Source organism: Apus apus, chromosome 3, assembly GCF_020740795.1.
Source record: "Apus apus isolate bApuApu2 chromosome 3, bApuApu2.pri.cur, whole genome shotgun sequence".
NCBI classification, from domain to species: Eukaryota; Metazoa; Chordata; class Aves; order Apodiformes; family Apodidae; genus Apus; species Apus apus.
Window position 1 is genome coordinate 29,736,819 of NC_067284.1, and position 24,564 is coordinate 29,761,382.

Genomic DNA, 24,564 nt, shown 5'->3' on the forward strand with positions numbered 1-24,564 from the left:
TTGTTGAAGTTCTCTGTTATTTGCTTTGTGAAGGATTAAACAGCTCCCATTGTGACGAAGCTTTCATTTGTGATTTTTCCTACCAGACTTTCCAATAATAACTCATCTACCAGATTTTTCCCATTTTACCCAGATTGACTTATAGAAAAAAAGCGCAACTGCATCAGAGTATCTACAGCTCCATCTATCTACCAGTTGCTATCAGCAGGAATGTATGTACCCAAGCCTAACTCTTTTGTAGTTGCAAATAAATGTCTTCCATGGCTATTCTCCTGAAGATAAGGAAACATTCTTAATTTTAGGAAGATGCTTTCCTGTTTGTGCTGGTGTATCACTATCCTGAGTAGCATACTCCCTTTTTGGAAGCCATTTTAGACAGGTAACTTGTGATTAAAATAGTGATATGTGTATACTGAGACACAGCTGAAAGTCTTCAAGTATTTTCCCCCACCTAGAAAATGGATAATTCTTCACAGTCTCTGCAGAGGCAAGTTTCAGATATTTCTCACCCCATCTTGATACCTCCAGCCTCTTTCCACGCATGGACTCAAAGGATGGTCTATTGTTTTCTTTAGCAGAACCTCTTTCCCATCATAAGAAACTAAGAGAGTATGTTTGGAGTTGTTTTGTTGTTTTTTTTTCATGTGTGTTTGAAGACAAGTTAAAATTAGTATGTTTCACGCATCCTCTCTGGAAAACAGCGAGGTGTAAGGGAAATAAACATTTGGATTATAATTCTGGCAATTCTGGTAAGACAATGGATAATTCACAGCTCATTGCATGGCTGTAATCACTTCATTTCCGATATTTGCTAGTATTTTGACTGGTGTTTATAAAAAAAGAAAATCTAAGAAAAAACCCCACAGAAAACATTCATAATTTGGTAAAAATTTCCTCACTCAGAAACACATTTCCTTGTCCCACTCTATGCACTGCTGTTCCACATATTTCCAAATACCAATACCATTTATGCTATCTTCCAGTCTTCCTTGTCTTCTCAGTCCTCTGCAATTTTTGAGAAACTGGCAGTGGTTCAGAAATTTGCCTGCCAAGTCTATTGCAACCCCAGGATTCAGCTTATCTAGACTTCCTGAATAGTATGTGGTATCTTCGGATTTTCCGAGGTTTCCCATACTTTTCTAAACTCATTCTGCTTAAAAGCTTTTCCATAGCTTCTCCTGCCAAAATCCTGAACTCAGGGCAGCATCAGAATAAATGGACAATTTGCTGAGAAGGTACATTAGAGGTCCTCCCTGCTCAGCCCAGCTGCTTGGCAGCTGTTGCTATAGCTCCAGGGCAACAGCAACACACATATTTACCATGCATCTCCACACAGGGAGCTTGGCTTCTGGATTTAGTAAGGCTCATTCGTCTCTCCCCAAAGCTATCTTCTGTGATGGAGTACTAAAAGCCCTTTATGAAGCTGAGGTTGCTGTAGAACCAAAAGCTGTAACATCAAAACGGGGGTGGGATTTTCTCAGGAACAGCTCAAAATTCTTTTGTTGTAAGGTAAGTCAGTGTAGAAGGCGGGATGTTCTTCAGGGGTACTTTATTAATCACATCCAATACCTTGACTTGTTCTCACTATGAACACTCCCCTGAAATCATAAACAGGGGGATAAACAGTGCCTGTGATAAACAGATACTTTTGCAGATCTAACTAGTGACTCAAGAAACATCCCACTTTAAATTTTCTTCTGCCTCTCAGGGGACTGCTTCCTCAGGTTGATTACCCAGTCTGATAACTTCGCACTGAAACGACAAGACTACAACTGTTCACACATGCAGTTGCAACCTGACCTCTGAAAAGGATGACCAGCTGAAAGTCCTGTCCCCTAAAACTGATGAGGACTAATAATTACATATGGATCAAAAAGAACATATTTCTTTATGCAAAACCTGAAAGCGACTATCCTGCATGAACCATCTCCAACACTGGAAGTAAAATGCTGCAATGAAACCAGCAATTAAGGTTAAGGATAACACAGGGAGAGAACTGGTCCTGGAAGATTTTAAGGACCTTTAGTATCATAAAGCTAAAACAAGCCAACAAAATTGCTTCTCCTTTGTTTTCTGTTGTTGGGTTTTTTTTGGGGTTTTTTTGGTCATTCTTTATCCCTGTATCTTTCTCTTCATTTACCGCAACTTTCTTCCACCTTTCCTATTTCTGTTTTCCAAACCGATCTTTCCCTGATCTTGTCATTTTTAATTCCCTTTTCACTCTGTACTTGTCAGTCTTCCTTTTACTTTTCCTTCTTGTTTGTCCTCTTCTCCAAATCTCTGCATGTCATTTTCTTCTCACTTCACTAGTTCCTTGCTGACCAAAGTGGCAGGTGGAATGAGCAGGAGCAACGTGCAAATTGTTCTGGAGAGTGTCCACGGCTTCACACCAAGCAGCTCCCTTTATGGGAAGGCCAGGCTTCTCTAAAAAGTGCGCATTTCTCTCAGTCACTTCACTTGCTATTCCAGAAATCACAGGCTTTCTGCAGCTGCAGAATGGCATTCATACCACAGGTTCTACAACAAAGTTTTAGGAATTTTCTTCATATCCCCTAAAAAAGAAAAAAACCAAAACAAAACCCTAGACATCCTCTGTGAAGCCAGAGAGCAGCTCTATAACATTATGATTCTGTATCCAAATACTGATCTCAACAGTTATCATTACCCACTTTACTTCAATTATGTCAAAGGCATAGCTACTTCATGGTGTCTTACCACGTTAGACAATACTGTTGAAGACCATTGTAAACAAGCTGCTGAATTTGTCTCAAATACTGCAAGAGGTACTAGGCTGTAAGATTTGGGAGTTACAAACAAAGAGGCAAATACACAACTAATGCTTTCTGTTCTCAGGTGGAAAACACAATGGTCAGGCAGCTTAACTCTTTACAAAGCACTGTTTTCAACTAATTTAAGTGTTGAGTGATTCAGATCATATGGCTTCTTATTTCAACTCACCTTTGTGAAATGAAAAGGTACGAGGTAAGAATCAGTCTAGAATAAATGTCAAGTTTACCCGTGCCATCCACGTACTTCATTAGTTCCAGTGTTGACAAGCAGTTCGTTAACTTCATGGGCTTCAGTACAAGTCAAGTGAATTTTAGAACCAACATCACAGGCAAAGTTCAGGATGGCACTGAGGAGGTCTGCTTTGTGGTATTTGGTGGTATGCTTTTTCTCTTGATTTGAATTTAGCACTGTTTTTATTTCAAATGAAACATTGTTATTTTAAGCTTCTCTTTAACTGGCCAATAGTTGTATTGACTTTGGCAAGTTTAATTTAGATCATGCTCAAAACATTTTAAAAAATATTATCAATTCCTTTTTCCTTCAATAATTCATTTTCTGTGAAACAAAAATACCACATCTCAAACTATTTTTTTATTTCCATACCACGTATCTTAAGATTGGTGACAAAGTAAAAATTCTCAGCACCCAATCTGGAATTAAACAAGTTTTTAGATGGCAAAATTGACAATCTGACAGTTTTAAGGAATACCACAACTCACTTTCTCAAAACCAAAATGTATTAAACCTTCTTATCTGGTCACAGTCTACAAAGAAAGAAAAATAATTTATGAGGTATTTGAAAACACAACAACTATGTGCTTACCAATGCTGATATATAAACTGCATAAACAGTTCTCTATGAGACACTGAATGACCCAGTGCTGTGAGATCAATTAACCATTATTTGAATTTGGGAAGCGGTGATGGGACTCCTTGCTGTACAGAAATCAGCTTGCCTTCACAGTCTTACTGCCAAGAAACATTTTGCAGCAAGATAGTTTCTTGAAAAAAATACTGAGATTCTCTAAGAAGAAATTCATCTGAGGCATGAGTGTTTTCTGAAATCCCCTAAAACACAACTTGCAACCAAAGTAAACAGTTGCGAGAGAGAAAAGTGAAGGAGCAATCTGCTGTCTCAGCACTAGAGGCAAAGCTTTAGAGACTAAGTTATTCTTTTTAACCTCTATTTTCTGCCTTTACTGGTAGATAGCACATGTCCAGGGAGGTAAGCAAAGACTGGACAAGCACACAGGGGTTCTCTGCCAGTACTCTCCAGAGTGTCCAGCAGCCCATGGTTCAAAATAATTTTCTAAGCCAGAGATGCTGCCTTTATATTTAGCAGCCTCTGATGGATTCAAGTACTGTTTCAGTTACTTTCAAGTCATGTAAACTTTAACATTAATGAGATCTGGGTTTTGTTTCTTGAGGTGTGTTTTGTGTGGGTTTGGTTTTTTCTTTGCAGTGGGAAGGGGTTGCTAAAAATGAGTGCCACAGCTCACCTGCACCACTGTGGAGACCACCTCATTTTGTATGCTTTGAGCCACCACCTGCGGATTCCATCTAACAATCTCTAGTTCTGGAATCAGGAGAGACAGTGAACAATCACTGCCTATTCATCCTCTCCCTCTGCCACTTGTGATTTTATGGACTTCTATAATTCCTTCTCAACCATCTGCCCTTCAGTCTATTTAGTTATCCTCGTACAGGTGCTGCATGCTATTCATCATTCCTGTCACCCTTCTCTAAAATCTTTCCCAGTTTAATTATCTTGGATTTGAGATGGAAGAAACCAGAACTACACACAGTATTCAAGATGCACATACACCACAGATTTACAAATATCTATTATTTAATAGATGAACATTTTAATTTTTTTATGTATTTGATTTCTAGTAATTCCCATAATTTTAATTAAATTTTAACCTCTATTAAACTGACATTTTTAAAGATCTATGGAAACTCTAAGATCTTACTTTGAAGTAGTAATTGCCATACACTGGTGGTCCTCAGTAGATATGTACAACAACCGTTTTCACCCATATCTCTTACTTTACATTTCCTGCACTGAACTTCATGTACCACCATGTTAGCATGCAGCCACTCTGCGAGCTACGGCCCTTACAGAATTCTCCAGTCAGTCACCTTTACTACTTTGAACAGCATCTGCCAACTTTGCCATAGTTCTATGCAGCCTTTTTTCCAAAAAAGTTCAGAAGTATACTGTAAAGCACAGATCCTTGCAAGACTTCACTGGTAATGTCTTTTTGCCATGAAATGTGATGATTTATTCTTGCTTCCTGTTTCCTCTCTTTTTGATCAGTTATTTAACCACCTTCAATCCCTTTCTGTTACCCTTAGCAGCTTGCTTTCCCTAACAGCCCGGGATGAAACCTTGTCAAAAGCCTTCCTTTTCTGAAGGTTATTTCCATAGTGCTGCCAGTGCTGTACATGTAGCTCAGATCCTGCTTTACAGACAGATGAAAATGATTAAAACTTTGCCATTTCTGCTTTCTTGATTCTACTGTAACACATTTCATTCAAATTCACCTGCTACTCCCTCCCCTCCCAATGTTCACCCTGTCTTCAACCCTGCTTAAGTGACATTATACACATTTAACAAAACTTAAAACAAAAGAAAATATTTTTATATTATTTGCTTATAGAGATTTCCAGCTTGTGTAAGTTTACAATATTAAAAGAAATATAGCCACATCAAAGTCAGTCTGAAATCTGTCCCACATTTATTACATGTCAAAAATCAAATCCCTGTGCTGTTAAGCAATTTCCTGTCACCTCCACACTGCAAGCCATATACATTAACAGACAATGAAGTTTCATTAGGCCTTATTGCTAATGTGAAGAAAATTGTAAAGAGTTCTGCTGCATATTAAAGATATACTGCAGCGTTTTGTGGGGTTTTTTTTGGGGAAAAACCCCAACCAACAAGGTTTTGTGTCAGAAGACTGAAAGCTCTGCATATAACAGCTCCACCAAGGATTTAGATATTCAGACAAATGAAGCACTACTGAGTCAGAAATGTAATTGTTCTTACAGTATATAGGTGAATAACTCATGCCTAGGTACAGATTGAGACTTTGAAATAGCACACTTAAAATCTTATTGCAGAAAACTAGACCATCAGAATTTCCAACGAAGCCTTCCCTCTCGAGCAGACAGGCAAAAATTATAATACAAATATAACAGTACAGGTTATTTAATTAGATTACTTCACTCCTATGAATTCTTGCAAATAAGTTCTTTAAGGAATCCAGAAATAGAATTCAACTTTCATATTTTCTGTTTGTTTTGGCCTATAGCAGGCACTCACAGTCTCAAAACATGTTCTCAGAGAAGCAGCTGTGTATACACAACAAATCACATTTGGACATGTTTTGATCCAAGAGTGAGTAAGGACAAGCAGAGGTGAGCAGCAGGCTGTCCCTCAACACTAACACCAACAGTTGCCATAGCAACAAAAGGAATCATGAGAAGAGGCTGGTATTGATCTTTCCATCCTATGTTCTTGCCATTTCTTGAGTGGTCGTACACAATACTAACACAACCAATACCATCACACATACCCAGTTTAATGGGAAACAATAGTGATGAAAAGACATCAGGGAGTAATTACTGCTGCTGTTAGTCTAGGAGCAAAAAGAACAGCAGCATAACTTTCATTATCAATCAGCTATGCAAGGGAAAGGGGGCTGTCCATACGTACAGGCACATTTTGCCATGCCTTCCATCTACATCTCAAGTTTTCTGTGCATTCTCCTGCAGGGCAGCATCTGCCTGTTCTGAGCATTTGTAAAGAGTCACCAATCCCTAGGTCAGGTATTGCAGAGAGTAGGAGATAGCAAAGGTTTTTTTCTGCTTAGTTGAAAGCCCGCTACATCATGTCAGCATACTGCACAATGGCACAGAGACAAAAGGGTAAGAAAGACTACTTAGAAATATGAAAGATTTTTCAGGTTAAGAGTGGCATAGCTCCAGAGTCCCTCAAAATACTCTACAGCACAACTAAGTTACATAAACAAGGGATAATACATTATGTGAACATAAGACATTTTGCTAAAGACTAATATTAACAACATATCATTCAAAACTGCATTTAGTTTGCAAATTAAAAGATGATATTTTATTGATACTGCCATAAGGCTTAAATGAAAAAGGCTTCACTTGAAGGCTTCACTCTCACAATTAACCTTTCTTCTTAGGAAAAGCAAAATGGGAGAAAGTGTTTAAAATCTCAAACTGAATTAAGAAAGCTTTTTAAGACCATTCCCAGATATATCTATAAACACCGAAGAATGACCAGAACAGTAAGCAGAATGTAGCCCTAGCTAAGAGCAGAAGGCTGCTTATATCAGAAAGATAAAATATAATTCTTGTAAACAAGTAGATTACTTCTGCTACATGCACTATACATTGTCCCAGTTTTATGTCAGCAGAAGAACACCTCTATCATCCACTAAATTTGCATAAAGCCCAAGTAATAAAGCAAGAGTATGGGAAGTATCCAGTATCTCCAGAAACTTTATAATTCAAAAAGTGACAACTCCTCAAAAGACACCCAAAACCCAACAAAAATAACTAACTAGCACAGCCTCCAGTAAATGCATCATAGTTTTCCAAGGCAAATACAAAAGGCAAATTAAAAGTGTCTGTATTAGTACATACATTCTTCAGACATTCTTAACGAAATTTTAACATTTATACTTAATAAAAATAGATCCTTAAAAAAACCTTAAACAATACCTACCAATAGTGTACATCAAGATAACAACTCCACCATAATCCAAACAAATTATAACAGTATGTGATATTTAAGAGCTCTGGGAACCCTGTTAATAACAAGTCTCCCATCATAACTTAAAGAGGCAAATAGCCATGGGTCTGCTGAGGACCATTCAACTGCATATACACTATCTTCATGTTCTTCATAGGTAGCTATTACACTGTCCTGAAGGGGTTCTTTAATCCTAAAATTGAAGAAAGAAGAAGGGGAAAAAAAAAAAAAAGAAAATATTAAGAACCTGTTAACACACTTGATTTAAAAGGCAATACTGAGTATCACTAACATCTAGAAATGCAACCTCCCTTTTAAAGTAGAAAAATGCAGTAGTAGGCTCTAAGGAAATATTTTACACCAGATATCTGCATGTTTTAGATAACACAGCAGAGTCAAGTCAATGTTAAAGACCCCATTTGTAGGGACAAAGTACTTGCTATTCTCAACTTCAGTGTATTTCCAGGTCTCTCAGAATCTACAATAAGCATCTTTTTCTAAAGCAAGTTAAACTACAGGGTATGATCTAAATGCACTTGAACACACATTTTTATCAACAGCTTTTGTCTCACCATGCTCCATCAGCCTTTGTTGTTAACTGTATTCTTAAAATAATATATAATGATAATATCTTCTTATTAGAGACAAGTAGGTAAGTTGCAGTCGTTAAGATCATAGTCTCCCCTGTGCTGCCATCCTGGACTCATTCTCTTCAGAATAATGGCAGGGAGATGGAGGCACCATTCTGAACACTTTCTTTTTATCTAGCATTCCTAGAGGTATAACAACACTGGATTCTCATATATTATTGTATACCTCACCGCTCACTGCAACACCTAAGCTCCTCACCACCTACATCATGAGACAGAGACAGACTCTTTTCTGCATTTCAAATATTTAAGAACAGATTCAGGCAATCCTCTGAAGTCTAAATCACCCAAGAGTCATTGATTGTGCTCTGCTAGCTGAGAACAGCCCTTCTTCACTCCACTCACAGACCCAATCCCTCCCCTCACAGCAAACCACAGCACATTATTCTGTAGCTACAGGGTAGGCAAGTTTTCAGAGGATGACCTTAGAGCTCCTTCACCCACAGAGGATCACCTCTGTCTGACAGGAATCAGTCAGCCTTTCAGAAGCACCTCCCTGCCTCCCAGAAACAACCTTGTATTATAGCTGCAATCCTCCCAACAGAAAGCAAGGCCTTGTGAGTGCCACTCAATCATTTAAACAGATGCTGCTACTACAGAAATGAAGTGTTGTTACTGGCTGTCTTTGCCCTTTACCACTGGTCTCTGAAAGCAGGCATCTCCACAATCAAAGCATATATGCTAACACATTTGAATTGCTTGCGGGATACTGCTGCTCCACCTAGCCAGCCTCACCAGCTGTGAATCTAACATTGCAATTAAAATCCAATTGAATTTAATGAATAAAACAAAAGCAGCCTGATACTGTAGAGTAACTTCAGATATTTAGTTTTAAAGACTTTTGTCATCTACTTATGCTACACTTAAGGTCAACTAACAAAAAAGGTCATAGCACAAACAACATGCAGCCCCTGGTTAATTGCAAAGAGCAGGCTTGTTTTGCAGTTCTCCTAAATACGTACTTTGGTACAAACCATCTAACAGCAGAGAGCTAATAAACACACACACACAGACACTTCATCTCCTGCAATGTGTTTTTCCAACTTCCAGTTAACTGACATGCCTGGTTAAGTGAAAGTTGGTCATGTCCCCAGACGACAATGTGCTTCACACGGTGCTCACCCACTTACCCACAACTCCATTATTCTCAAGGTTTCAAATGCCTCTCTGGATAAGCACGGGAGTAATGCACAGTGCACATGGCTACCAGGGGACACGACCGACTTTCAGTTAACCAGGAGTCTCAGTGAACCAAAGGTTGGATAAACAAGGACAAATAAGCTTGTAGATGATGCCATTTTCTGCATGCTCACAGTTGCATCAGTTTCATTTAAATAACACAGTTCATCTAATTTAATTTAGAGAAGTCATGGGGGAATGAGGTTCAGGAAAGAAGACTGTAGATGAACTTCTGTTTGGCATTTCCATTTAACTACAATTCTTGAAGACAATGCCCACATTAGATGCGTAACACCAGGCACAGAAGAGGAGGGCACTCGAGGTGGATGGGGTACTGGGATAAAATTGGCAGATCTTCGGCAGGTTTTGGAACAGAGAGGAGAGCTAAGGTCCCTAAATTTCTTCCCAGTTAGAGAAGTTCAGAAACAGGAAGAGTATCTATACAGAGGAGGATACGAAGTAAACTTTCTCCTATGCTACTTTAATATGTATAATTCAGGTTGTTGCCAAAACAGAGATTTGTTTTTACATAAAAGCTGCCAGCTTTGGGTATAAAAACACAGTTGCTAGGCTATAACTAGTTTACCACACGCATAGGTGCTTGGCCTATTGATCCCTTGATAGAGCAGTCTGACTAGACTATATTTGATATGCCTACTTGGTAATCACTTGTTATGCCTAGGAAGTTTAGTAAGCTATTTTCTTCCTTGTTCTAAATCTCCCTGTGCCTTTAAAAAGTTCCTTTATTTTCTCATTTTCCTGTACTATTATAAAGACTTCCTGGCCAAACAAAAATAACTTTTTCTCTCAAACAAAAATAACTTTTTCTATCCTTATATATGTTCTTGCACTGCATCAACTGACAACCTATCAAACTCTTATGTCATCAAGAACTCACAGTAAGAAATGTTTAATTTCTATGTACATCCTGCATAAATTTAAGACCTGTGCCACACAGAGCTGAAACTGGACTGCTTTCTCGTCATAGTCTTACTCACATAGCATAAACCCTACACCAGCTTCTCCTATGAAAGGAGACAAGCTTTCATTTTACTAGGTAACTTTGAGGTTAATTGTGTTACAGACTTGAGAGCGAAGTCTGTTAAGACTTGGATAATTGTTTTCATGTAGAGGGCTGTTATTTTCAATTACTTCTCATGCTAACAACCACTTAACTTTGCAGTGCTTGTGATTCTGTTTTGTCACCACAATGTTCAATAAAATGTATTTTTCAGAGTCACCAAAAATCATTAGTACTGTATCACAGTAAAAATTAAATCCTCTTTAATTTAAAAATTACTATGAAATACATGTGATTCAATAGAGCAGCAATATGTACCGCAGCATCAAAAACAAATCCTGAAAAGCATACCATTGGATTTTAGAACAAGGCCGTTTCCCTTTAACTGCAGGAGAAAACTTAGAAGAAACAAAACCTTACAACTGCTAAGTTTAAACAGCACACTACTTCCTTTTTCACTCAGTTAAGGAAGGCAGAATTCAAAGATGTTTATATTCGAACACCTTTTTTCTATATAGCAATTGGCCATTTATACTACTGTAAACCTTTTTTTTTTTTTTTTTAACTAAAAAAAACCACCCAGTCTTCTGAACTGCTTATACAGAAGATGGAATCTTTAAAAACAGGAAATGTGTCTTTTATTGTAACATGTTTCACAGAGCTGTCCTAATATGCAAAATAAATTAAGCAGGGCATAGCTGCTGCTGAAGGTTAACAACAGAAATAATATGGAAAAAATATACGTTTTTGAAGGAAAACAGTCTAGGAATCGGAAAGTGCTGCTAGACTAGATTTGGACCAGCTTCTTACACATCCAACCAAGTCCTGAACACTGTCATTCCCCAAAACAGAACCTATTTAAGCTATTTTAATTAACTGAGTCTCTTGGTTGATTCCATAGCATAATGCTACATATAAACACCAAAGGCAAGGTATCTTTAAAATTAACATTATTGGCAGCTGTGTGAAATCAGCCTGCAAGCTTGCCTTATCATGACTGTTCGGCAAACACTTTTCAAAATATCACTGCTGACAATTCACTCTTCTGAAGCCATGGATGTTTATAAAAAGGTGCTATATTAGATCACTTATATGACATCATCACGTAGTTCACGTTAGATGGCTTAAAGCTGGAAGAGGGGAGATTTAGATTACACATTAGGAGGAAATTCTTCATTGTGAGTGTGGTAAGATACTGGAACATGTTGCCCAGAGAAGCTCTGGAAGCCTCCTCCCTGGAAATGTTCAAGGGCAGGCTGGATAGGGCTTTGAGCAACGTGGTCTAGTGGAAGGTGACCCTGCCCATGCAGAGGGGTTAGAACCTGATGATCTTTAAGTTCCTTCCAACCTTAACCATTCTATGATTGTATTATCACACAGTTCATATGTATTACCATGAAATCACGATTTACTATTCAAAAGGCTCCAAACCACATTTTTATCACAAAAACTAGAAATCACAACCTCCTTTGTGTGGAATTTTGAAGGAACTCTCTTTCTAAAGACAGACCAGTCACCATTTTCTCTATGGTCCAATCTGATTGCTGAAGGTGTTCTTACACTGAAAATCTCATTAAGAGCGTCACTATCTCAATGAGATACTCTGCACTGGAAGGACCCACCCTCAACCTCAGTCTCTCAGTTTTAAAAGCAAAATGGTGAGAAGTGCCTGTGTTAGTTCTTGTTCCATTGGAATCAAAGGACAGTGCGGCTAACATCTACAGTGAAAACAACTGAACATAACACTTCAGGAAAACACTAAAAAAATTATTTCCTAATGTGAATTTCTGGTAAAAAACTTCAATAGACAACAAATAAAAGGATAAGCTTAGGCCATGACCTCAAAAAATGTAGCATAGGGAGGAGGCAACATAGTGACCTTAGCAATCAGTTCTACCAGTAAAAAACCAGCAGACATCGTAAGCCTGTAAACCCCCAAAAGAGCAAATTGCTCATTCTGCAAAATTCAAGTATAAGGATGGATTCCTTTTTGAAGACTGATGTGCAAATTCAAAATGCTATTGACTATATAAATCTTCTCATTGGTATGGACACAGAAAAAGCTGTTTCTCTTAAAAAAGCAATTCCTTCATTATCAGTTGAGCCTTCTGCTCATAGCAGTCCTAAAGATTGAAAACACTGCTGTAGATGCAGCATCTACCTTGTTGTTGGTGCTCCTGCAGATGGTCTTCTGATGCTGTGTATCATCAGGCCTACAGTTTAAAATTCAAACCAGTAAGGCAAACAAATATGTTGCAATAGCTAAAGTAAAAGAATCCAGATTGGCGAGAAAAAATGGTTAACGCTAAGCTGCAAGAGTCTGGAACTTTTTGTTTATTATGAGAAATAGTTATGCAGAAGTAAAATGACTGTCAGACTGGTTTAATACAGCCCAGTATAGACTAATTCACTAACATAAGGATTTTGGATGACCAAAGGATGAACAAAGGATATAAGACAGTCACCAGCTCCCTTTGGAGGAAGACAGTTCTGAGTGCAGATGTCTAACAGGCAAATGACAGCTTCTGGAGCTTTAGAATTAAGGCCAATTCAGCGTTGCAGGGAGGAAACCATTGCAACACCAGAGTGCAAAAGTATTAAAGAAACAAGAGACCAAGGAGAAGCCTGTCTTAATTATTTGCATACATAAATGTGGAATGATGCCATTTTTTAAAAGTTTTGTTCCAAGTGAGGCATTCAAAGCACTCCCTATGTTTTTATCCAGGCACACCATCTTTGTTTAGGGGATTAAAGCTAAATGCACCCCAAATGCTCACCTCTGTTCTGTTTTCGTTTCGTATGCTTTTTTCTACATTTGGATCAAGGTGCTAGACATTAAACTAGGAGTTCACTTCCCAACTAATTTTTTTTTGCCATATTTGAACTGTGCATTAAGTTATTCAGACTAGGAACTTGACCAGAATACACCATAGCTCTCCCCTGGACACATTCCTGTACCTCCTTCTGTGTGGACAGCTCAATTGTCTTTTTAGACTACTTTCAACAGAGGCTTTGGACTTCCCAAACAGAAAGGGCTGAAGCCTTTCCTTATTTGGTGCAAGAAAACAAAGGCAGTTGGCGTATTTTCCCTAGACACGTTTCACAAAGACAGTGCACGCACAGGTAGCATGTTTTTGAACAAACAAAAACAGTTGTGAGAATAATAAACTCAAGAATATGGCTGATGGCAAAAGAAAATACTAAAACGAAGAACCTGAATTCTCTAAAGATTGTTCAGAAGGCAGTAAAGGTCCCTGAGTTGCAAATAGTCAGGGGTTAGATCCATACCCAGAGGAAGTATAATCCTTTTGCTGTTTTCATAATCTTTCCTCTTGGTCACGATCAGAAACATGATACTGGCTAGGGAGACCTTTGATAAGACACAGGGAGGCTGCTCTTGCATTTGTATGATTGATGAAACAACCACGATAGCAGTAAAAAAGCAGGGAAGAGAGCAAACTAGTTGCTCTGATCTGAATCAGCAGTTAAGAGGAACTGAAGGTCACCCGACTAAAATAAGAGACAGATCCCCATGAAATAGTCCTAGTTACATTCCTTATGCAAGTGTGTTCAGGTCTCCAAGACAGAAGCATATATACTCCCAAGATGTCAACACATACATGGATAAACACCCAAAGGAGAAAACTCAAAGAATAATTCCTTAGCAAGAACAGAATACAGAAACTTCTGGTTTGTCGTCTATTCATTACTCAGTGAACCTGTACTCTTCTCTTAAAAAAACAAAAAAAAACACCAAAAACCCCCCAAACAAGCAAACAAACAAACAAACAAAACCCCAAACAAACCAACCAAACAAAAAACCAAAACAAAGCAAAAAAAAAAAACAAACAAGCAAACAAAAAAACCCCACAACCCCCAAAAAAACCAACCAATCTCCAAATAGTTCTTTTCCAGTTGTGAACCTTAAAAACTAGGCATTTACTACAAAAAATCTTGCAAGAATAAACAAGTAGGTTTACTCATACATAGTTCTACCTGTTTGAACAATGAATGGTTAAATTGACAGATTACTTGGTATTGCCTCCAGCCAAGAAATATAATAAAAATTAGGAAGTTTACTCAAAAATGTATTAAAAATTAACATTAACATGAGTCTTAAAGATCTCAGAAATCTTAGCTTAGAATAGTATTACAAGTCAACATTAAAATATGGGGATTTTTGCCAAGTAGGAAAAAAAATATTGAAGATACAACTAGTAAATACTCTTAATTTTTATATTTAATCCAATAAATACTTTTACAAGTTACTTTTTTCACAACATGAAAAACAGGTAGCGTAAGAGAACTTTTTCCTTCTTTCAAGTTGGTATTTCAACCTACTCTTGAGAGAGATTTGGCTACTCACTCTGAAGGTGACTGACTGCAGATACTAGTTGTACAATCAACTGCTCCTCCTGATGTATTTCACGAGACACTCTAAAAAGACCATTTTTTTTAACTTTTACATGCTATTTAATAGCAAAGCAGATGCCCTCCAAAACAGGATAAAAATTAACCCAAAGCACATAACACTTCCTTGAAAGTTTAGCGCATATTCAAGCAAAAAAAAATAATACACACACACCCAGACTTGACCACACCATCAGTGGAAACCCCCACATTTTACAGCAGAGTACAGTAACCACAGAATGGTGCAACAGGCACTTTGAAGAGCTCTCCAGGAGGGAAATATGTACTAAAGCCTAAATACTTGGCACTAGTGGTTAACTAACAAGAACTATTCTCAAAGGATGTTACGTCCTGCTTCATCGGTGCGCTCAGAGCTAAACAGACACTCATCTGGCAACAGTTCAAAGCTGGTGAGCACCATGCAAACATCCATCCAGTTCAACTCATAGCAAGAAGGGAGGAATAAAAACCCCACACACCAAGTCTCTTCCTGTACTGAGCAAGTGTTACAAAAATTAATGTGCTTCCCCAGATTTTATAGAGAACAGATTAGCAGTTGAAAAGCATATTTAAAAAGCAAATTGTTTTGAAAAAGTATTGATACTCTTGAAGCCTCTGGGAAAAGGCAAAGGCATCATTACTATACAAATAATTAATGATTTGGTTTACACCCATGCCATAGCCAAAAGAAAATATGCATTATATTTGTTGTATTGCTGTGCATATTCTTGGTTATAAAAATTCCTATTATTCTGGAAACGATTACTCGTGTTTTAATGAGGCAACCTACACTATCTACAATCAATAGAAATTCAGAACTCCAGATAACCTGCTATACAAGATCTGCCAGAACACTGTTTACTTTCAAACTTATTTATATTAATACATTCCCACCATATACACACAGAAAACTCTAGTCTCTCTCACTCCCATTAATGTTGTTTATCTTCCATCCAGAACAGAATAAATCACAATCCCCAGCCAAAGAAAAGGCAGCAAAAGGCACATAATATTTAAAATACTGCAGTTTAGTTATGTTCTGGAAAGTAAGTATGCACCACTGATGTAACTTTCTAGGTACTTAATTTGATACTTTGATTTTCCAGACATTTACATCACCTATTGTGTCTAGAGACATTCTGTACATTTAAAATTAACCATTTTCAAATATGGGATAGCTTTCTTATTTAATATTAAAAAAACAGGTTTCCAAGCCCTTTATGTGAAGCCAAAATGTCAAAACCATTATTAATAAGATAAAGGTGCAACAGCAACCTTAAAAATGCAACTAGAGAAATAAACTATGCTTTCTTTAGAATTTTAACAGAAATACCTAGCAAACACTGCTAGGCATGGCAGATTGTTTTTCTAATTTCTTTGTTCCTCATTCGATCTCACTATTCTTCTAGTTCAGCAGGTAATCTGCCTATTTCGTTGCAGAGACCTTTGCTTATTAAAAGAAATTACCAAACATAACAAAACAACTGCTCAGTGCAGACATGTAGAACATGGATATTCTCAGTTGCAAAGAATATAAAAATATAGACTAATGCCTGTTAGCCTCAAAATATTTTACATGAGTTTCAGTATCATCATCTTCATTTTGTGAAGGAAGAGTTTGCTGAAGATCAGCGTGTAAGCTCACAGAAAAATGAGAAAGCCTCAAATCCACATATCTACAGAATGCCCTATGTATATATACATTTTTCTGAAGTGCAGAGAGGAAAACAAGCATCATATACTGCACAACAAAAAAGCATGCAAAATAGATGACTTCTCACACACCCAAGTGGGAACAGTGTTTACAAATGCTTGCAATAACATGCATTGTTCTCTACCAAGAGAGTCAAAAACAAACTTCTGTTTTGCTTGAAGCAAGACTAATGAGTTCTTGGTTTCTAGAGCAGTCAGCAATACTGAGCAAAATTTACAAAAATTCATGTATTTATACTTCCTTTCTTCTGTTTGTCCAGAAGCTGGCCATTAGACTTGTAACATTTCCTAAAGGTTAGAACACATACGAATGTGTTCTAATGCAGAAAATGCAAAAAGCAGATTTTCAACTCTCACTTAACCCAGACTATTGTACATGGTTGAATGAATTCAAAGCTCCCTTAAAGTCAATCTCTGATCCAGTGGACTTTAGGACTGGTCCTCAGCATCACCATCCCCTTCTTACCAGTGAACATACAGTGACTGTGCCAATCAGATTTAAAGAGTGGATTCCACCCAAGATTCCAAGTAAAGAAGAATGAGGTAAGAATTAGAACTACTTACCTGAAAGGCCTGTATAGAAAAATCCTAGTCCGCAAAAAAATAGCATGTTAACCATTGCAACGAAAAGAAAAACTGTAAGTATTTGCATAAAACTCAGGAAATTTCATACTTCTCTTCTTGATGCTGGTCCTCTTGGTCACTTAGTTCGTCATCATCTACCATATGCCCAAATGGTTCAGAGGAAATTGATACCATATTAGATAGGATAACTCTGCTATCACTGCTTCCGGTAAGGATCAGCTGATCGTGAGAATGGTTATATCTGACATTCCAGACCCTAAAAAATGAAATCAGAAAGAGGTTATTCTTGGCAGGTGGTACATCCATATTAATTTTTATTTTTTTTTTAATAACAAAAAAACAGCACTAAAAATTAATCTCTGACTTAAGTGTTTTAAGTATGCAAAGAAATGACATGTCTCGTTCCAAAGACTATTTTGCCATCTCCATTTGGCTTTTAAGCTTCCATGTCATCTATTTTCTACGAGGTGTCTTTAAAATTCAACAAATAAGTTTTGAAAAAAAGCAAAAAAATCAAAGTAATAAAACACACCATTCAGTAGAACATTCCTTGAGGGTACATGCCAATTCATTGTTTAGTAAGTCAGAGAAATATTCAAGTTCTAAATATAAAAATTTCCCCAAAGCAAAACAAGGATTAGAAATAACTTGTTAAACAAAAATCTCACAACATTCTTACAGTGATGTTTAAAATAGACCCTAAAACAAAAGTAGGATTATATTTCTCTTCAAATTTTTACATTCTACATACCAGGTTAATACCAAAATGTCTTATGGATCTTGTTTTATTCTTTTAATCTTCTGGGAAAAAAAAGCATCAACGCTGCTTCTGTTAATTCACATCTTCATTTCTCTCAAAGTAGCTTCAGGGTCCAGATTTCTTTTGCAAGAATTACTCCAACCCACATTTTAAAAAATATTAACTGCTCATCCTTTCTTAATCACTGAAGTCTGCAAACATCAGACAAGATTCTCTCCTTGCTCCAGCCACAGGCCAGAGTGGTAGATACAGGCTCCAAATATTATCTCTGAGAACTACTCGCTTGCACATTCTGGCTTTGGGGCCACAAAGAGCATGAAAAAATGTGGGGCTGAATTACTGAGCATTTTTGCCGTTCGGTAACAGGATAGATGGCAGCTGCTGTAACTAAAAGAGCTCAAGGGCTTTTCTGCATGTCAGGTGCAGCAGATCAGGCTCAATTTGGGAAGGCACATCTGTGTCCCAGCTGGCCCCTACAAGTCAGGCTCTGTGCTGTGCTTCTCAAAGGTGCATCCTAACTCCCAACAATGTTAACAACAGTTTCTTGCCAATTAGACTAACATTGTCTAAATTCTAAATTTACAATCACACAAGGAACATTTACATGTTGAAACCTTCCCTCTGTGCAGAAAAATGACTATTCACCACTGCACAAGCATAGTTAGTTTGCATTGTTCCTAAACAGTAAAATAATTAGCTGAATAAATTAGATAAGACATCCACCCACAAAACAGCATGCAGACAATTTGTTTTACCAGTGGGAATGCTCCTCTAGTGTCTTCACTGGTTCAGTGACATTTCTTGTGTCCCAGAATTTCACCTTGCAGTCATCTCCACAGCTAGCCAGGTAGTATTGTTTATTGGGATTAAAGTCTAGGTCTCGTACCAGCTGTCCGTGTGCATTTTCTATGCAATATATCTGTCTGTAAGACACATTAAAAAAAATTAAATGGTCTATAAAAAGCTAACTGCACTCCACTGACAGGAATCTGTTTCCCTGGAAACTTGCATAATCCCCATAGCGCCTGCAGACCTAGAGTTCTCATTGCTAGTGCAGTTTTTAGGGAAATCTCAGCTGTTATTAGTGACTTGTACAAATTTCTCAGCTTGCATTAAAGCATTGCTCTTCTCTTTTTTGCATTTGGAACATCTAGAGCTAAAAGAAAACTGCAGTTTCAGATTGTTCTAGCACAGCTCTCTAACAACTGTTATGAAATGTCTGCTACTAAACCACAATATTTTCACAGAAGATCTTCAACCCTTGAGTATTTATTCTGTATTTACGTCATCTAGTTCTCCCTGTATGAAAAGCTGAGATGCAAGGGAAGCAACATTTATGAACAACAGCTTCTTATTATTGCTCTGTTTTGAACTTACCTTTTTGAGCTCTGGCTTTTATCACTAATTTCCCTGTGGCCCTTAAACTACTCATACTCATGCCTGTGGACCACTTCAGAAAACATCTGTAGTACTGCTAACAATCTCACATCCTTATTCAAAATATCATGTTCTACCAGTTTGTTACTGTATCTTGCCTCTTAGAGTTGTTTTTTCTTTGTTTCTGCTATTGCATTATCAGTTTTCTAAAAAGGCTGTACCTCTGCCCATGTCCATTCTCAAAGCCACCATCTACCAAAGTTCTCCTTGGATCTGAGAGTTCCTACCATCTTCACAGGACTTGTAACACTTTGTAAACTTTTTCTTTTTTTAAATTAAAAATGCTTCTCTTCAGAATACATAGACTGACCAAAGCTTTGTATTTCCTGCACTCTATACATGTTCTCCTCTGAAGACCAAAGAGAGAAGTCTCTAGATGTTAATACTTAACTACTAATACTAAATAAAGTAGCTCCATAAGAAGAGATTCAAAGTATACCAGGCCTATACTAGGCACTATCCTGACAGCTATGGCAGTTACTCAGGATAGAGGATATCCCCTAGATACCCAACTTCAGCACTTGGCTCAGAGATTGAGAAGTTAAGGTTATAATTTAAGTATGCCTTTCTATCAAGTATTCTGGGATCCAAACTCAACATTTCCTCTTGATTTCTTGAAACATCCTTATGGGAAAATTTTTAAATCTCAAGCATGCTCGCAGCAATAAAACACTTTTTTCCTCTATTACTGCACTTCTTTCTTATTCTTCTTGCATTGCTCATGGAGATGTGTGTAAGGGTTTAAAAATAAATTCCACTGTACATTCAGTGGCACTTAACATGAAAACATTTAGCCCAACTTAACTATTATTCTGACCATTATTCCTTTACAAGACAATGAACAGAACTTTCAAACCTGATGACAAGCATACAGGAAGTGAGCTAATTATTATATTTGTATTTTTAGCTTTTGTTTATTAAATTAGATGAACCTTTTTGATTAAAAAAACCCACAAGACTGGTAAACACAGGGATTTATTGCTACACCCGTGAGCTGGCAGGAACCATAGAACTAAATTTAAAGTCATCCCCCTTTAAGGCAACAAAAGTTATTACAAGACATCCGTCTTCCAGGTTTAGTGATAAATTACTATGTGCTAAGGGGATAAACCGTATCTTAAAAAAGCTTGCACAGGCTTTAGTAGTCATGGCAACAGATGTGCACAACAGCACTCCTTTGCTTATCAAAATCACAGCTGAGCAGGGGGGAAATACGTTATTAGGTATATTCAAAACCTTAATTGATTTGGTTATGGTTTTGATAGACTGAAGAGTTTCCTATACCTAGCATGCTACAACCTTTGATACAGTACAGTATCGTCTTCGCTAAAATCAGGAAAGTGAACAGTGAACTTACCCTGTGAATTACCTTCAGAGATTAAAGTCACCTTTAAATAGTATGCTGTGAAGACAGTTCATGGCATAGTCGGGACTGATTTAAAATCATTTGCAGGTTGAATTAAAGAAAAGCTTCATTAAAGCAATGCCTGAGACTAGTACACATGTTCAGTAAAACTCAATATACAAGTCAGAATTCAAGCTGAGGGGAAAAAGCCGAGAAACCTTGTTACTAAACTGCGAATATATCAGCTATGCCAGCCCAACCATTCCTTTTATAAGTGATAGTGTTGCCACATTTATGACCTTTAAAAAAAATAAAATAAAAAATTATGTTAGGAGTAATGAAAAAAACATCTTCAAAGGAGATTGTCTTTTTCAGAGAACAAGACTGCAATTTCTCATTACCTCATGCTTCTTGTATCCCACCCTCGAACAGTGGTATCATTGGCTGTTGCAATCTGTGTACAGTTGTGATGTGGACTCCATCTTCCAGAAGTAAATTTTAATTGCCCTTTCCCTTCCAAGGCTGCAGAACTAGAGAGCTAAAATAAGGAAACAAAGCTGGCAACGTTTCTAGATGTAAAGCTAAAATGAAATTAGTTCCACCGAGGCCAAAAACTGCACAATAGCCTATTGTTCCAAGTATAATGGACTATCAAAGTATTAGGATAAAAAGAAAGCTGGAAAAAAAAAAAACAACTAGAGCTCATTTTATATCTCACAAAGTCTTATGCAGCATGATACGTTCAGAAATGTCAGAAGTACTGTACTACTTCATAAACTAAAATCAACATTTTCTGATCGTTTGTTGAAACAGTAGATAGACAGTAAAGGTACATTGCATGAATGTGTAGTTGCCTCAAACAGATAAATAAACACACCCATTTAGATTCATGAACAATTTCATCTTTAAGAACAGAATTATATTGTTAAAGACTCTTTGATAAATATATAATAGCTTTTAAAATAAATAAATTAATAAATATAAAATCAAGGCCCAGGTGGCCATGTAATCACATAAATGCCTATTACTATAAGAGCAAGTACTACACCACTGCACTACAATCTGTGAGAATTAAAGGTTTTGGTTCCAAAGCTAGGCTTGCATGTCATTGAGCAGACAGTTCTCCATCTCCATAGTTAATTAAAAGAATGCACAAAGTAATCAACTTTCCCTTTGAAGTTGTACAGCAAGTTACCCTCTAATTCCACATGAACTTAGGGAAAAACGAAGCAGGTGCAGACACTGCAAATTACTTTTACTTCTAAACACTTACTAAAACTGTTTAATATCTAATGTGGGAGTAAGCAAAATACTAGATTTTTAATTGGATATAAAATTTATATGAATTTCAAGCAGATACGCAGACACCACACTTATTTAGTCATCTTGCACATAATGTTCATATTTCAAAATGTTTCATTTAGATGGATTTCACAAAAGCTGATTACTGCACTAGATCTCGTTGGATCACTTCTCTACTTAAATCCTAATGCATAATAACATTCTAATAAATGGAAGATTTCTCAGCAGAAGTATTACACTTTGATGGATAAAAAGGACTGAAACATGCATGATGTTTATATAAACTTTAAATGACATCAACAGAAAAATATGCTGTCAATACAATACAACTTAATTCTATTTGCCTATGATAACAAAGTCCCTCTATGTATTTTGCTAACTTTTTATTATTACATTTGCAACAAAAATATCCGACTTAGCTTTTTGATTAACAATCTAGAAATTGAAACTTTTCCATCACTCAAGTCTATGCTACCTAAGATGTGTCATCTTCAAAAAATTTTACAGATGTTTTTCACAGAATGTCAGTTCCCAGTATGCAAGGTTATATATTGCTCATATGATAAGTAATATAACACTGCAGCCAAACACTTCTCTAGTACCATTATTCCCTAAGTACAAATACTGTCTTAAAGCTTTCCTACAACTTGTGGGTTATTAATATAAAGAAAAATATTTTATGGGACACTAGATGCAAGATATTAAACTGCACAATTTTTGGCACATACTGGATGCCAAGCAGAAGAGAATATGCAGAGCTTGAGAGGATAATTTCAAAAATTATTTTTTTTTCGTAAGCTGTCATAGTGAAATAAAGCAGACTGGGGGGGAGAGAAGGAAACGTTAATGCTGACAGCAAGAGGGTACCAACAAAAAGAGTAGCTCCTATTGGGGATTTCCAAAATCTGTTCTTGGGACAGACAGTATCACATATCCAAAATAAGACTCAGGGCAGAAGGTCAGTGTCAGAAGTAGATAATAATTTCTTCAGCACTCCAGCCATTTTTATTATTTTTTTTCAGTCTTCATTTCTACTTTTATTATGTAAACTACTATAAAAAGATGAACATGGGTTTTTTTTAGCCCGAAGTTTATGGGTGAGGCCAGCCCACACACTGTGTGTTATTTCTTAACAACACATGAAAAAATCACATATATATTATATTAGCCAAGTCATCCTTGCCTTCCAAGAAATTTTTAACTATTGGCAGGAATTAAATTACATCTTTCCACTGATGGATGTCAACCTATTGAAACAGTCAAGTTCCAAAACAACTCACGGCAGTATTCTATTAATAAAATGAAACCCCAGAAATTACTGAATAAGTATTTGTTCAATGTTTTTCTGTATGTCTTCTATGAACCTGAAAGGAACTATATGGATTTAAAGGACAGCTAAGAGGTAAGGAAAGGCACTGTTCATACATAAGAAGGAATCCTTATATAACAGAAGGAAGACTGCAAGTTACCTTCCTGGAAATCCAAAAAGTGAACTTAATGCAAACAAAGCTGGTAGTTCAGAATTGGAAATGCAAAAAACCTTAGGCTTAGTTTTAATTAATATTTATGGACAGGTAGACAAGACTTCTTTTTATCCTGAACTCCTCCCACCACTTCTTTAAAGTCAGAAAAGCTGAATACAGAAGAAAAGGAAAACATGACAAAAGAGGCATATTTTAAGACACTAATCCCACCTAACGATTTGGATTTGCACTGGCGAGCAGATGAAGACATACAGTTCTCAGGAATTTCCTGAATTGGATACTGAAGGAAAACAATTCAAAAAGATTGATCCTGTGTCTACTTTTAGACAACTGAATTAGCTGTCCTTGCATTGTGCAAGGATTACACATTGACTTTAGAAAAAAGTCTGGACAAAATGAAATCTTGAACAGTGTAAAATGGTTATCAGAATATGAATGGATTTAGCACTGTTCATAAGTGCTTAAGTGGATCAGTACCTAAAGCTGGTGACATAAGAACAACAATAAAAGGGCAGTATGATATTATACTATAATTGCATGAGAGCAATGATTTTAAGTCAAAAGAAAAGGTTCTGAGAAAAAATAAGCAATGAAATATGATTGGAATAGAATTGTATATGTTATTCTCAGTGAAGGAAGGGAATTTACGAAAGCCAAGTATCTGAATATGAAAGTCTATCCTAAATTTGAAGGACCGACTTCTGTGTCTTCAAATGAAAAAATGAATTACTACAACTTATTTTTACCAAAATATTAGTAAGGACTAAGATGCCTCTTTTTTTTTTTTTTGCTTCAAATTTTAATCTCATATGGACTGATTAGGAAAGAGAAAAGGATAGGCAGTATCCATAAAAAAAACCCCAAACAAATCCCAATGTATATTAACCTATAGAGGGTGCAGAAATTATCTAGAAAAATCACAAGCAGCATGGAGAAAGTGAACAAATTGGTCATTCTCTCTTCCAAAAAAGAGCTACTGGCCACTGAATGAAGCTTATAGAAGTCAGATTCAACAGCAAATAAAATAAAATGTTTTTCCAACTAATGGACTCCTGAACACTTGAATGCATAAAGCTTCCTTATGTTGAAGAAAAGAATT

General features: G+C 36.8%; 1 protein-coding gene across 2 annotated transcripts in view; it reads right to left on the reverse strand.

The window, feature by feature from the left end:
* The window catches only part of EIPR1 (EARP complex and GARP complex interacting protein 1), a 106,780-nt gene that overhangs the window by 26,856 nt on the left and 55,360 nt on the right, over positions 1-24,564 (reverse strand). Inside the window, exons 6-9 of one of the 2 annotated variants that reach the window (XM_051613956.1) lie at positions 21,081-21,217; positions 18,653-18,820; positions 17,226-17,393; positions 5,414-7,772 (exon numbers count right to left, since the gene is read on the reverse strand). In XM_051613956.1, coding sequence (XP_051469916.1) covers positions 7,598-7,772; positions 17,226-17,393; positions 18,653-18,820; positions 21,081-21,217 — 648 coding nt within the window. In that variant the 3' untranslated portion in view covers positions 5,414-7,597. Of the gene's footprint in view, positions 1-5,413; positions 7,773-17,225; positions 17,394-18,652; positions 18,821-21,080; positions 21,218-24,564 lie in introns of those variants that run through there. The other variant, XM_051613957.1, reaches the window with a different exon arrangement.